The sequence below is a fragment of the Carettochelys insculpta genome, chromosome 22, assembly GCF_033958435.1.
Source record: "Carettochelys insculpta isolate YL-2023 chromosome 22, ASM3395843v1, whole genome shotgun sequence".
NCBI lineage: Eukaryota > Metazoa > Chordata > Testudines > Carettochelyidae > Carettochelys > Carettochelys insculpta.
The window spans coordinates 793744-806899 of NC_134158.1; the positions used below are offsets into that span (position 1 = coordinate 793744).

At 56.3% G+C, this 13156-nt stretch overlaps 1 protein-coding gene and 1 non-coding gene across 3 annotated transcripts; both read left to right on the forward strand.

Annotated features, from left to right (window-relative positions):
* The first annotated feature begins 830 nt into the window (after positions 1 to 830).
* On the forward strand, positions 831 to 9037 carry LOC142024911 (uncharacterized). Of its 2 annotated transcripts, XM_075017253.1 has the most exons (5): positions 831 to 1060; positions 3437 to 3610; positions 4314 to 4829; positions 4935 to 5136; positions 7382 to 9037. In XM_075017253.1, exons 2-5 carry the CDS (start codon positions 3494 to 3496, stop codon positions 7579 to 7581), a joined length of 1035 nt encoding a protein of 344 aa, XP_074873354.1. In that variant the 5' UTR covers positions 831 to 1060; positions 3437 to 3493; the 3' UTR covers positions 7582 to 9037. The 2 variants fall into 2 exon arrangements, with proteins under 2 accessions (XP_074873354.1, XP_074873353.1); XM_075017252.1 differs by lacking the exon at positions 7382 to 9037 and having other exon boundaries at positions 4935 to 5574.
* Positions 7712 to 7902, forward strand: LOC142025393 (U2 spliceosomal RNA). Its single transcript, XR_012648664.1, has one exon. It is a non-coding gene; the product is annotated as a U2 spliceosomal RNA (small nuclear RNA).
* Positions 9038 to 13156: the final 4119 nt, after the last annotated feature.

The following is a 13156-nucleotide window of genomic DNA, read 5'->3' on the forward strand; positions in this document are numbered from 1 at the left end:
GGGGGAGGGCGGGGCGCACCGCACTGGGAGGGGGGAGGGGCGTTTTTCTCTCCTCACCACAGCCCCCCCCCCCCACGCACCCCCCGCCCGGCGAGTCCCTCAGCAGCGCCTCCGGCGGTGAATGGCCCCGCCCCGCCCCGCCCCGCCCAGCCCCTCCCTCACCCCGCGCGGGCTCGGCCCTGGGGCCCAACCGACACCCCCAGGACTGCGGCAGCGCCTCACCTCAACCAGCGTCGTAGGCTGCAGACCAGTCCCGCGCGCCTTCGGATTGCCCCGCCCCACTCCGCTCCGCCATTGGCTGTCCTCCTGCGTCCTCCATCGCCATTGGTCAGTAGGATAACCAATCCCCTTCCGAATTTGACCAGTTCTTCTCAGTCCTCCCTGCCATTGGTCGCCCGTTCTGTTCCCGCTCTCTGTGACAAGAAGGTCAATCCAGGCAATCCTCACGGCCATTGGCTAGAGCGAGCAAATCCCGTTTCCTCATTGGCCAAAAAACCGTAACCTGTCTTGCTATTGGCCATTACACACAAGAGTCCGCCTTCTTCTCAGCCGCTGCTCAATCCCCGGAGGGACCCTTTTGCTGGCGCCGCGAGCCCGGGCTCGGGACAGGTTTAGGGGCGGGGCTGTGAGAGCTCTGGGTGGGGACACAGGCTGTGGGCGGGGCCGGGCTAGGACAGGTTTGGGGGCGGGGCTGTGAGAGATCTGGGTGGGGACACAGGCTGTGGGCGGGGCCGGGCTGAGGACAGGTTTGGGGGCGGGGCTGTGAGAGCTCTGGGTGGGGACACAGGCTGTGGGCGGGGCCGGGCTCAGGACAGGTTTGGGGGGTGGGAGCTCCGGGACTCCTGTGATTTCTAGTCATTTCCTTTCCCAGCTGGGAGCTTGTGGGGGGCTTGTCCGGCCGCGGCGTTGCCGGAATTTCCGTGTGTGCGATTCCCGCCCGGCCCCTTGTGGGACCTGGTTGTGCTGGTGACTAGAAGACAACAGGCACCGTCCTGGGCACCTCAGAGACTAAGAGACAATTTGGAGCAGGAGCTTTGGTGGCAAAGACCTGCCTGGTCAGGTACATGAATAGGTGGGGTGGAGGAGAATTTAAAGGGGGGTCCCCGCAGCAGCCTCTCTGTTAGTTCTGCCCCTGCCCAGCCCCACATCTGCCTCTCAGGGCCCCTCCTGCAGCCCCAGGAACTCATCTCTCTCCCCCTCCTGCCCCTGGGGCTGCAGGGAGGGAGGGGAAGGGGCTTCCAGGGTCACAGAGCTGAGTCGGGGGCTGGGGACATGGGAGTCCTCCAAGGTCACAGAGACTGAGGCTAGAGAGGCTGATTTCAGGGACAGTCGGAGCTGGGAGCTACGGTCCCACACACCCAGCCAGGGCCGGATTCTCCCCCCAGGGCCGGAGCTGGGGGGACCGCGAAGCTCGCAGAGGCCCCAGAGGCGGCGGAGGGGGGCGGGACTCGGGGGGAGGCAGCAGCCGGGCGCGGGGAGGTCGCTGTCACCTGGGCCGGGGCGATGGCGCCGCACCCCGCCCCCCCCGCAGCGCCCCCCCGGCAGGAGCGTTTAGCGCCCAGGAGACAGCACAGAACCGCCCCCACCCCCGGAGAGGCCGCGCGCGGCCGTACCACACCCCTCCTCCCCATTCGGCCCGGCCGGGGGCAGCTGCACCCACACGTGGGGCCCCGCTCGCGAACCCAGCACTCCGGACGCGCCCGGCAGGGCGGGGTACCCAGAAGTGCCCCCCGCGCGCCTCCCCTGGGGCTGGGTCTGTTCCCCCTCCCCCACCCACTGCGGCCTGAGCTGAGCCCCGCCCGAGAGCCCCACGGGGGGGACAGTCCCCTGGGGGTGAGCCCCGCCCCCCCGCGAGCTCAGAGGGCGGGACAGGGCTGTTGTCACCCGCGCCCGGCCCGGCCCTGCAGCGGGTGTGTGCGGTGTCCTGCCCCTCCCCGCCCCGCCCGTCCGTGTGACACTGTCACACCTGCTACACACCCGCCACGTGCACGTCACGTGTTCCCGGTGCAGCCCCGGGGCGCCCAGCGCCGCCTCCCCGGGGCCGCACCGCACAGCACCAGGGCCGGGGGGCGCGGCCACAACGGCGCGGCCCGTCCCGCTGCCACCGCCGCCCTGCGCTGCACCGGGGCCGGGCTGGGCTGGGACCCAGCCGCTGCCTGCGGGGAGCTTTCCGGCACTGCCACGTGTCCTGTGCCCATGAGTGAGTGACCAGGGGGCTGGGCTGCGCAGGAAGGGCCGTGCAGGGCTCAGTGTATGGGGCTGTGAAATGGGTGCCTGGTTCAGAGGCTGGCTTTAGGATGGGGGTGGGGCGAGGGGCAGTGCAGCGGGGTTGGGAGGGGCGGGGTGTCTATTTCCATCTCCCAAAGGAGGGTGACATCTCATGGGTAGATTATTGTAGGAGCAGAGGGAGATCTCGCAGTTGAAGCAGGGGCAGGGCTGGGCACCAGGACTCCTGGGTTCTCTTCTCAGCTCTGGGAGGGCAGTGGGGTCGAGTGGTTTGAGCTCTGGCCTGCTCTCCCTCACTTCCCTGTCACTCTGCGCCTCGGTTTCCCTTGGTGAGTGAGGACACGTTCCCAGCAACCCGGGGACCTGGGCAGTCCGGATAATTCACCGAGAGGGGCTTCATGCCACTATCGTGAGCATACTCGAGATACACCAAGGAGCATGGGGGTTACTGCAGCCCATTGGGCTGCCCCACAGCTCCAACAAGCTGCCTCAGAGCAAGTGAGGGGGAAACTTCCCCTTGAGCGGCCAACGTGTGTCAAAATGTCGCCTGCCTCAGCTCCCCGAGGCCTGTGACAGACAACAAGAGCTGCCTTCCCCAGCACAGGCACCCCATGGGCCGGGTTTGCCTCTACGGAACCCCTCAGGGTAAACTGAGGCACAGGGGGGGAGTCGTGAGTAGCTTGAGCTGAGCTGGGGAAGCAGCGCTGTCTCCCACCTGCCCCTGCCTGCTCTCCAGCCCTGGCAGGCCCCTCATGCCCCGGCCGCCCCTTGCAAGGGAAGGGACACGACCCAACTGGATTTCTGGCCATGGAGCTCTGTGCTCCCACTGGAGAGCCACCCAGTGGGACTCAGGCACTGATGTCCCTTTGAACACCCAGACCTGCTTCTTTGCCCTCTGGGGAAGGAGGGGGATGAAGGGGCTGGAGCACATGACCTATGAGGAGAAGCTGAGGGATTTGGGTTTATTTAGTTTCCTGAAGAGAAGACTGGGGAGCGATTTGGTAGCAGCCTTCAACTACCCAAAGGGGACGCTCTGGGGGGGTTGATCCTGCTTTAGGCAGGGGGCTGGACTGGACGACCTCCTGAGGTCCCCTCCAGCCCTCGGATTCTGTGATTGTGTGATTCTGATCTGTCTGCCTTTTCCAGATGGATTAGATCCTTTTCCAGTCGATTGATTCTCATCTGATTTTACCCGTTTTATCTTCTTCAGCCCTCTCCTCCTGAGCAGAACACAGAGAATCCCTTTTTATCGACCCTCCCGTAAGAGATGCCTGTGTCCAATCCACACGCTCCTCTGCACCCGTCAGCTCCCCCCAGCCCTTCGCTTAAAAACTGCTCTGCGACATCTCATTGTTCAGTGCCAGCAGCCTGGTTCCGTTTTGGGGTAGGTGGGGCCCATCCCCCCCGTACAGCCTCCCGCTTCTCCAAAAGTGTCCCCAGTTCCTAATGAATGTGAACCTCTCTGCCCGGCACCATCCTCTCATCCCTGCGCTGAGACTCTGCAGTCCTCCCTGCTCACCTGGCCCTGCACGTGGAAGTGGGAGCGTTTCAGAGAGCGCTGCCATAGAGGGCCTGGATTACAATCGCTCCAGGATCTCTCCAGGTCTCTTCCAGTTCTATGACCACCCCGGAGCGCTTGGGCGGCTGCCCAGGAAAGATTCAGGGCCACTCAGCTGGTTTGCAGAGCACCCAGCGCTGGCCGCCTGTGTTTCTATTGCAGGCGCACAGCCACACAGGCTTTGGTGCACATAGACATTTTATTCTGCCGCTGGAGGGGAACAGTGGTGAGGAGGGAGAGGTCAGTGGTTAGAGCGTTGGCCTGGTAAACCCAGGGCTCTGGGATTAACCCTTCAGAAGGGCCTTCAAGGGTCTGGGGCAGGATAGATTGAAAAAACTCCAAAACTATCAGGCCTGGTGATGGGTCCTAGTAGTATAAGGGATCTACCATCAATCTTTAGCCACGCCCCTTTTCCTTTTAGCCACGCCCCTTTCACCAGAAGCCCCACCCCAGCCCTTTTAGCTCCGCCCATCCCTTTCACCAGAAGTCCCACCCCCTTAACCCTTTTGCCCCTCCTTCCTGTCACCAGAAGTTCCTCCCCAACTCCTTTAGGCCCGCCCCCTGTCACCGGAAGACGTTCCCTTCGGGGGTAGGAGTACATCTGGGTCAAGTGAGACTGGAAGGAAAGGGTGTCATGCGACCCCTCGAAGGACTCGCCCCTCCACCAATCGGAGCACAGCGCTACCCCCAGAAAGAGGCCATCTTCTTCCAAGAGCGCGTGTTTCAGAAATGTGCAAATGCTGAGCGGGAAGATGGACACTTTCACCACCCCTGCCAGAGTTCGGACGTTGTTCACGTGCCGACGGGTCTCCGCCGCACGTGGAGAAAGCGCTGCATCCGCGACAGCTGCGAGGGGGAGGCGGTAGCCGAGGGGAGCCCTTTGGCCCAACCCTTGTTGACGGATACACCGGAACCCGACCCCGAAACCCAACCGCTCTCGAGGCAGCCCGACAAGGTAGACGGCCTCTCTTTGTCCACCCCTACGGAGGAAGGCGGCCGCAGGTTGAAGGAGTCAGACGAAGAGAACGGAAAAGAAGCCAAAGAGGTAAGAAACGAATGAGCGAGGTTGGGGGGTCGTGTAATGGGATTTTGTAAAAACCTAAAAAGACCACAGGATCGTACATTATTTTCTTTCTGGGAATCTCTCCAGAGCTCGACAAGGCCTTCCTTGAGGACCCTAAACCCCAGGACGACGTTGTGTCAGAACGAAGATGAAATGGATCCACCTTGGTTTTGCTCAACACCGATACAAACCACTGAAGATGATGCGAAGGACGATGGCTACGAGGAATTTAGAAGGAGGCTTGGTATGGAACTGGCTGAGCCAGTCCCATGTCATCAGCGTAAAAAAGGTCTGCGTTCGATTGTACGCGTTGTTGTTTATGCCACACCCGCTCACGACACTGTCCTCAAGCACTGCCTCCGGGAAAAGCTTTTTGAAGACTGTGAGGCCTGTGTCATAGGTGCACCAGGCCAAAGGCACCAGGACTTGGTGGCCCCTTACAGACTAACACAGATTTTGGAGCATATGCTTCAAAACGTCTCTCGAAAAAATTCTGTCTGAATTGTTCTGGGCCTGGAGCTTCAGGCACCTCAGTCCCCTCCTTAATAGGGCCCTGGGCACGTCCAGCGCCCTCTCACCTGCAGCAGCTCCAGCACCGGCTGCTGACACGTCCCCTCCAGCTGTGTGTTGAGGGCGCCAGCCCGGGAAATCTTCTCCCCCAGCCGGGTGGCATTTTCCTCCCCCCTCGGCCCGATCTCCTGGGCCAGCTCTCCCAGCCGTGCCAGCAGGAGGCGCTCTTGTTCAGCCGGGAACTCCCACGCCACCAGCTGCCTCTCCACGGCCGTCTGCCGCTGGGGTGCGCAGAGGGGCCGGGCTGGCCACGGGGAGAGGGACACAGGACGTGGGCTGTTCCGCGCTGCCCGGGGCTTTTCATTCACAACTCAGCCGGGCCTAGCCAGCTCGCAGCCCCGAAAGAAGGCAGCCCCAGCGACTCCTGTGAGGAGCAGCGAACAGGAGCAGCTCACAAGCAGCTCACCTTTGGGAGGAGCCACACACCTGTTTTCACCTTTCTTGTACGGGGTTTCTCTTGTGCCCTCCAAGGCGGCACTAGAAACAAATAAGGGATCTCTGTCAAGGGAGAAATGGAGAGTGACGTGGCTGGGGAGAGCTCTGGTGTTGTGACCTGCGTGGCATGTGCCGTGTTTGTCTTCCTCCCGAATGAGAGAAAGGATTTTCTCTGGCCCAAGTGTAAGCTGGGAGCCATTTTAGAAGAGAAGGTGAAAGGACTTGAGGCACAAATCCCAACCCTCAGGTCCATCAGAGAAGGTGAAGGCTTTCTGGACAGAAGGCAACAGATAATACTGCAGGTACAGCAGGCTGCCCAAAACAAGGAGGAGAACTGCAAGCGAGTTACCTCCAGGAGGAGGAGAAAACCAGTTCAAGTCTCTCCAATTGCTGTGGAGTTAAGTAGCTGCTTTCAGCCTCTCTCTGAAATCACAGAGCAGCAGCTTGGGCCTTGCAGAGCTGAAATCACAGGGTTGTGCCTCAGGGCAATCCCCAGCAGCGTGATTGCTAAGGGAGGGACGATGGCAGTGGATGAGAGCAGGGGGTTGCTGCCGAGGTGTGTGGTTGACACCGGTTCTGCGGTCCGGTGGTCTGATGGTGTGAAGAAGTGGGTCTGTCCCACCAAAGCTCACCTAATAAATTATTTTGCTAGTCTTTAAAGTGCATGATGGGGTCAAATTTAGCTACGACAGATGAGGAAAGGGATCTTGGAGTTATAGTGGATAGTTCTCTGAAGACATCCACGCAGTGTGCAGCAGCAGTTAATAAGGCAAATAGGATGTTAGGAATTATTAAAAAAGGGATCGATAAGAAGACAAAAGATATCATACTTCCCCTATATAAAACTATGGTACGCCCACATCTTGAGTACTGCGTGCAGCTGTGGTCTCCTCACCTCAGAAAAGATATATTGGCATTAGAAAAGGTTCAGAAAAGCGCGACTAAGATGATTAGGGGCTTGGAATGGGTCCCATATGGGGAGAGGCTAGAGAGACTGGGACTTTTCAGTTTGGAAAAGAGGCGATTGAGGGGCGATATGATAGAGGTATATAAAATCATGAATGGTGTGGAGAAAGTGAATATAGAAAAATTATTTACCTTTTCCCATAATACAAGAACTAGGGGACACCAAATGAAATTGATGGGTAGTAGGTTCAAAACTAATAAAAGGAAATTTTTCTTCACACAGCGCACAGTCAACCTGTGGAACTCCTTGCCCGAGGAGGCTGTGAAGGCCAGGACTCTATTAGGGTTTAAAAAAGAGCTTGATAAATTTTTGCAGGTTAGGTCCATAAATGGCTATTAGCCAGGGATAAGGTATGGTGCCCTAGGCTTCAGAACAAAGGCAGGAGATGGATGGCAGGAGATAAATCACTTGATCATTGTCTTCTGTTCTCCTTCTCTGGGGCACCTGGCATTGGCCACCGTCGGCAGATGGGATGCTGGGCTGGATGGACCTTTGGTCTGACCCAGTATGGCCATTCTTATGATCTTATGCTACTTGACTGCTTTTTGTTTTGGTTCTGCAGTCCATACAGGGTTAACAGCTCGATGGCGTCATCACGCTGCAGCGAGGGGACAGGCTTCATGCAGATTATGTGATCGCTTAGGCAGCGAAAGAACCACCACAGAGGCAGCTCGCAGGTCTGGTGGAACAACTCGTTTTAAAGCTGAATTATCTGGTGGGAGAGGTTTTGCTTTGACCAGCTACAAAGGAGCTGCAGGATGAAGAAAGTAGGTGTACTTGCCGATCTGTAAAAATCTTGTTGCAAGGCTCACATGTGTTGCATTCGGGTGACTCGTCGTGACGTGGAAAAGTGTCCAGATGGGTGGGCTGCGTAAAATTTTCACAAAACTGTATCGCTTCTCGGCCTTTTGGGTAAGATCAAGTGTAGTATCTGTTCTTATCAGTTTAATATCTGATATGTTCTCTATCTGAGAACTATTTATTAAATGGATTTTTGGAACAGGGAGATGGAATAGGGGCTTGCTCCATCCACTCTGCGCATCAACCTGATACTGCAATACTTCCAGGAACGGTACACCTTCCTTCGGGGAGAAATACTCTTGGTAAAAAAATAGAATTCAACTCTGAAAGTTTTGTTTTTCTGAACCACAAACAGAGTTCTTTGTATGTAAATTTGTTGTAAGAATCGTTTATGGTTTTATGGCCCGGTTGGGTTTTTATTTGCCCAAAACTTTGAAATTACCATAGAAATGCCTATTATAAAAGCTGTTAAGCGAACACTGAAATACATGTTTAGCATTTCTAAAAGCAGTTAAATGCATATTTAGCACCTCATTAGCAAGGGCATGGTTGGGGCACCTTGCAATTGCGGTGCTGGTTTAGGTGGGGGTCTTTTCCAGGAGAACCCCGGCAACTTCGAAATCCCCTTTATTCCTATCAGCAAATTAAAATAAGGGGATTTCCACATCTGGACCAGCTGTGCAGCGCGAGCCGCTGCAATTTCCAAGTGCTGCCCCCCACCCCGCCGCCCCGCATTCTAAAGAGAGTCTCATTAGTAATCTTCAAAATGGCGATTTGCATGGACATTTTGAAGTTTTGGGCTAGTGTAGACAAAGCCACTTTGTTTTATGTGACTCTGGATTTCTCCCCTTCCTACCGCTCTTCTGATGTGCCCACTTTGATTCCGATTTTTCTGATTAGTCAACCTTGATGACTACTTTTGGTTGTCTGTGCCTTAAATATTGAGTCTTATGCTCTGAAGACTTGGGTCTATTCCAGAAAAGCTCACCCCTTCATCAATTATTTTGTTAGCCTTCAAAATGCTAAGAGACTGCCCCTTTTTTTTTTTTTTGCAGAGAAAAGAATCCGTGTGTTTGTGAGAGGCAGGTCTGCTCTAGGTCAGCAGGCCTCCAGGGCTGGTGAAAGCAGAGGGCTGCAACTCCCCTCCATCAGCACTCCCATGAGAAAAATTGTTCCAGTCCCCCTGGTCAGACCTGGTTTGGTTAACCAATAAGAACAGATTGAAAGTTTTTGATTGTGCAGGTTTAAGACAAAGAGGAGACGCAACTGAAGACAGTTGGCAGTTTTTCCATGGGCCGTTATTAAGGGCCTAAAAGCAAGCAAGCTGCACCCCTGTAGTATAAAACTCTTTCAGTTCTGTGTAGTGTTCACCTGTATCTGACATTGAATTCAGTGTGATGGTTTTGAAATTAACTTGCTGTTCAGTCTCAGTACTGATTGTAGCAGTGCTAATGAAAGCTCCTTGTTGTGTGAGTGAGAATGGATGCTGTACGTATGCGAGACTGTCACCAGCTGTTCCAGGAAGGGATCAGGACAGACCCTTGGCGCTGCGGATCATTACAAGGTGAGCAGTGGGCAACTCTAGAGAAGGAGAGAGGCGGTGAGAAACAGTCCTCAGTCAGCAGTAGCAGGCTGGGCCAATAGAAGACGAGCCTGTAGAGTGAGAGGGAAAAGGTGAGCGGTGGGCGCATTGCCACCTAGAAAGGCTGGCGCACTCTGGGATGAAGCGGGGCTTTGCCCACGAGAGCTTATGCTCCAGAATGTTAGTCTCTGAGGTGCCCCAGGACTTGTTGTTCTTACAGTGCACGGCAGGGCAGTCCCAAGGGTGGATTAACCCTGAGCGAAATGCAAGTCCCCTCTCTCATGCGCTCTGCTCCCGCTTGTCCCCCTCCCCGCCCCCGCTCCCCCCAGCTGTTGGTCACCCCTTGGAAACAAGACTGGGATGTTGGCCCAGCTGGGTTGATGCTTCCTCTGTAAAACCCGGGCTCAGACTCAGCATTGCTGCTAACTTTTCCCAGGCACCTGTGAAATGAATTTGTTCCCTGCACCCCTCGTGAAATGTGACAAGTCCCCTCCATATCAGTAGTCTGACAAAGCGTGGGGGGGGGGGTGAGGCCAAGGGGTTCAGGGTGTGGGAGGGGGGCTCAGGGCTGGTGCAGAGGGTTGGGGGTGAGGGTGCTGCCTGGGCATGCGGGCTCTGGGGTGGAGCCAGGTCTAAAGGGCTTGGGGTGCTGGCTGGCCCCGGGCTACAGCAGAGAGGACCCCCCCCCAGCCCTCCCCCCAACACAGCCCCCAGGCTGAGGCAGGGGGAGGCGCCACATCGGGCTGGGCTGGGAGATCGGCATCCCTCCCCTGCCCTCAGTGGGTCTGGGACTGATGGGGGCTTCCCTGGGCCGGGGGGTTCCCCAGCTGCAGCAGGTCCCTGCCAGGCTGGGGCGCCTTTCCCCTGACCGCGGCAGGCTCGGGCCAGTTGGGTCCCGCAGCGCCCTGCTTGCAGGGAACGTCGCCCCAGGTGACCTCCGAGAGCAGCGTTCACCCTCAGCGGGGCTAAGCGGCGCCACGTGTCCCCCACCCCCGGGAGCAGCCCCAGCTCCTCGCCCCCACCAGGAGGCCCGGCCCCGGCACAGCTGAGCTCCCTGCACAGCGGCCAACGCCCCCATTAGCTCAGCGCCCCGGAAGGGGCTGGCTGGGGAGCCCCGTTACTCCTGGAGCAGCAGCCGGGTGAGGCAGGGCACATCCCCTTCGCGTCCCTCTTCCTCAGGGTGTACGGGAGCTATTATTCCCCTCTGCTCATAGGCGTAAAGAGACTTTGAAGTAGGCAGGATCCTTTTGTAAAGGAGCCTCGTCTGGATGAACTGCGTACCCGGTGGGGGGGGCGGGGGCATAACCCATGAGGTGCAGCATGGTCCAAGAATCAGAAGAGTGCATGAGGTAGTGGTTGCGACACTCCCCAACTTGGGGTCCATCTTTTCATTCCATGGTTGGCCAAGATGGAAGGGAAGTGGAACTTCAGCAATAGTACAAAAGGTGGGTGGAAGCCAATGCTTCCACTTAGCCCAGTCCTGTATCGTGTTCGTCATCTCGTCACGTGTCCTCGTTCCCCATATTCCGTGTTGGCTGGGTCGTGGGCGATGAGTGGAAGGGGAACGAGGGAGGAACGCACTGCGAAGGGAGGCAGAGAGGAAAAGAAAAAAAGAAAAGGGAGGCTAGGGAAGGGGTAAGGAGATGGCTTCTCTCTGTGTAGTAGGGCCCGTTAGATGAGTTCTGGGTAGTTGGGCAGTTATTTGTCCTGATATTGGCGGAGGCCTGTAATATGCTCTGTGTAGACGTCCTGGGACCATCTGATGGCATCTGACACCATTAGCTGTCGCATGAGGCGGGCATAGTGGCGGCTGATGCCGCAGGCCTCCAGGACCATTTTGTTCTGGGGGTCCCAGGCCCCCAGGGCACCCACCAGCAGGGCGTGTACCTCCACTTTGTAGCCCTGTGTCCTTAGTGTATTTGCTAGCGGTGTGTATTTATCTAGCGTCTTTGCCCTTGCTTCCCGGAAGGCCACTGACAGGTTTTCGAAGGGGGTGGAGACATCCACCATGGTGATCTTCTTTGCCCGCTCGTTAGTTATTACGATGTCTGGTCTGAGCAGGCTTTTGGTGTCCAGGATGATGCAGTCCACTGTCACTCCACCCAGGGCTGCCGGGAGGGCCTCGATAAATCAATCTAGGATTGCGTTATGCTGTAGTTGCCAGGTCCTGGAGGCTACGTCTACACGTGCAGCCAACATCGAAATAGTCTATTTCGATGAATAACGTCTACACGTCCTCCAGGGCCGGCAACGTCGATGTTCAACTTCGACGTTGCTCAGCCCAACATCGAAATAGGCGCAGCGAGGGAACGTCTACACGTCAAAGTAGCACACATCGAAATAGGGATGCCAGGCACAGCTGCAGACAGGGTCACAGGGTGGACTCAACAGCCAGCCGCTCCCTTAAAGGGCCCCTCCCAGACACACTTGCACTAAACAACACAAGATACACAGAGCTGACAACTGGTTGCAGACCCTGTGCCTGCAGCATAGATCCCCAGCTGCCACAGAAGCAGCCAGAAGCCCTGGGCTAAGGGCTGCTGCCCACAGTGACCATAGAGCCCCGCAGGGGCTGGAGAGAGAGCATCTCTCAACCCCCCAGCTGATGGCCGCCATGGAGGACCCAGCAATTGCGACGTTGCGGGACGCGGATCGTCTACACGGTCCCTACTTCGACGTTGAACGTCGAAGTAGGGCGCTATTCCTATCTCCTCATGAGGTTAGCGACTTCGACGTCTCGCCGCCTAACGTCAAAGTTAACTTCGAAATAGCGCCCGACGCGTGTAGACGCGACGGGCGCTATTTCGAAGTTGGTGCCGCTACTTCGAAGTAGCGTGCACATGTAGACGCAGCCGGAGAGAACCAGACATCCACAGAGAACATAGCACAGAGTATCCTTAGAGTATCCACATCCTCTGTTACAGTTCCCATGCTGGATGGCTCTGTTGAGATGGATGTAGTTCAACCACACACACTGCATAAAATACCATTGTGCAAAACAGATAAAGTTACTGGCTAACAAAAAAGTAGGCCAAGATTACTGACACTTCATTTGCAGGTGATCTCAAATACTACACTTGACTTTGACCTTTCTTTCTTTCTTTCTATTTTTTTCAAAAAAAAAAAAGGGGGGGGGGGGTGACTTAATGCTATGAACATTTTACACAGCCCACCTGTCTGGACACTTTTATATGTCATGACGACTAAAGCCAATGCATCACATGTGAGCATTGCAACAAGATTTTCACAGATTGGCAAGTACACGGACGTTCTTCATCCTGCAGCTCCTTTCTAGCTGGTCAAAGCAAAACCTCTCCCACCAGATAATTCAGCTCTAAAACAAGTTATTCCACCAGACCTGTGAGCTGCGTCTGTGGTGGTTGTTTCTCTCCCTAAGCGATCAGCTAATCTGCATAAAGCCCGACCCCTCGCTGCAGCATGCTGATGCCATCGAGCTGTTAACACTGTATGGACTGCAGAACCAAAACAAAAAGCAGTCAAGTAGCACTTTAAAGACTAGCAAAATAATTTATTCGGTGAGCTTTGGTGGGACAGACCTACTTCTTCAGACCATCAGACCACCGGACTGCAGAACCAGTGTCAACCACACACCTTGGCAGCCACCAAAAGTATTCAATCAGGCGCCGGCAAGGACAAAGAAGAGAAAAATCAGACTGGAGCAGAAAGGAGGAAGAAGAGCAGAATTCAGCCAGGCGTGTGGCAGGAGCAGGGAACCTTTTCGGGGCTGGAGGCCGCTGACTACAGAAAATGGTAGAGGCCTCAAGTGACAAGGAAACCACAAAGTAAAACAAAAAAAATACTGCAACGCAGCCCCAAATGATGAGAAAAAACCTGCACAGACACGCCCCCCAAAGCAGCCTGGAGGGGGAAACAGCCCCCCCCCAAAGCCAACCTGCGGGGAATGCGGAGGCAGCTCCAGGGGGATAGCTCTGT

What these genes read in the sequence shown, in the direction of transcription:
- LOC142024911 (XM_075017252.1), top strand. Translation starts at nt 3,494, where the DNA reads ATGCCTGTGTCCAATCCACACGCTCCTCTGCACCCGTCAGCTCCCCCC. An exon ending in CAGCCTGGTTCCGTTTTGGG is followed by an intron (nt 3,611 to 4,313) that starts GTAGGTGGGGCC and finishes TCCTGTCACCAG; the next exon opens with AAGTTCCTCCCCAACTCCTT. An exon ending in ACGGAAAAGAAGCCAAAGAG is followed by an intron (nt 4,830 to 4,934) that starts GTAAGAAACGAA and finishes GAATCTCTCCAG; the next exon opens with AGCTCGACAAGGCCTTCCTT.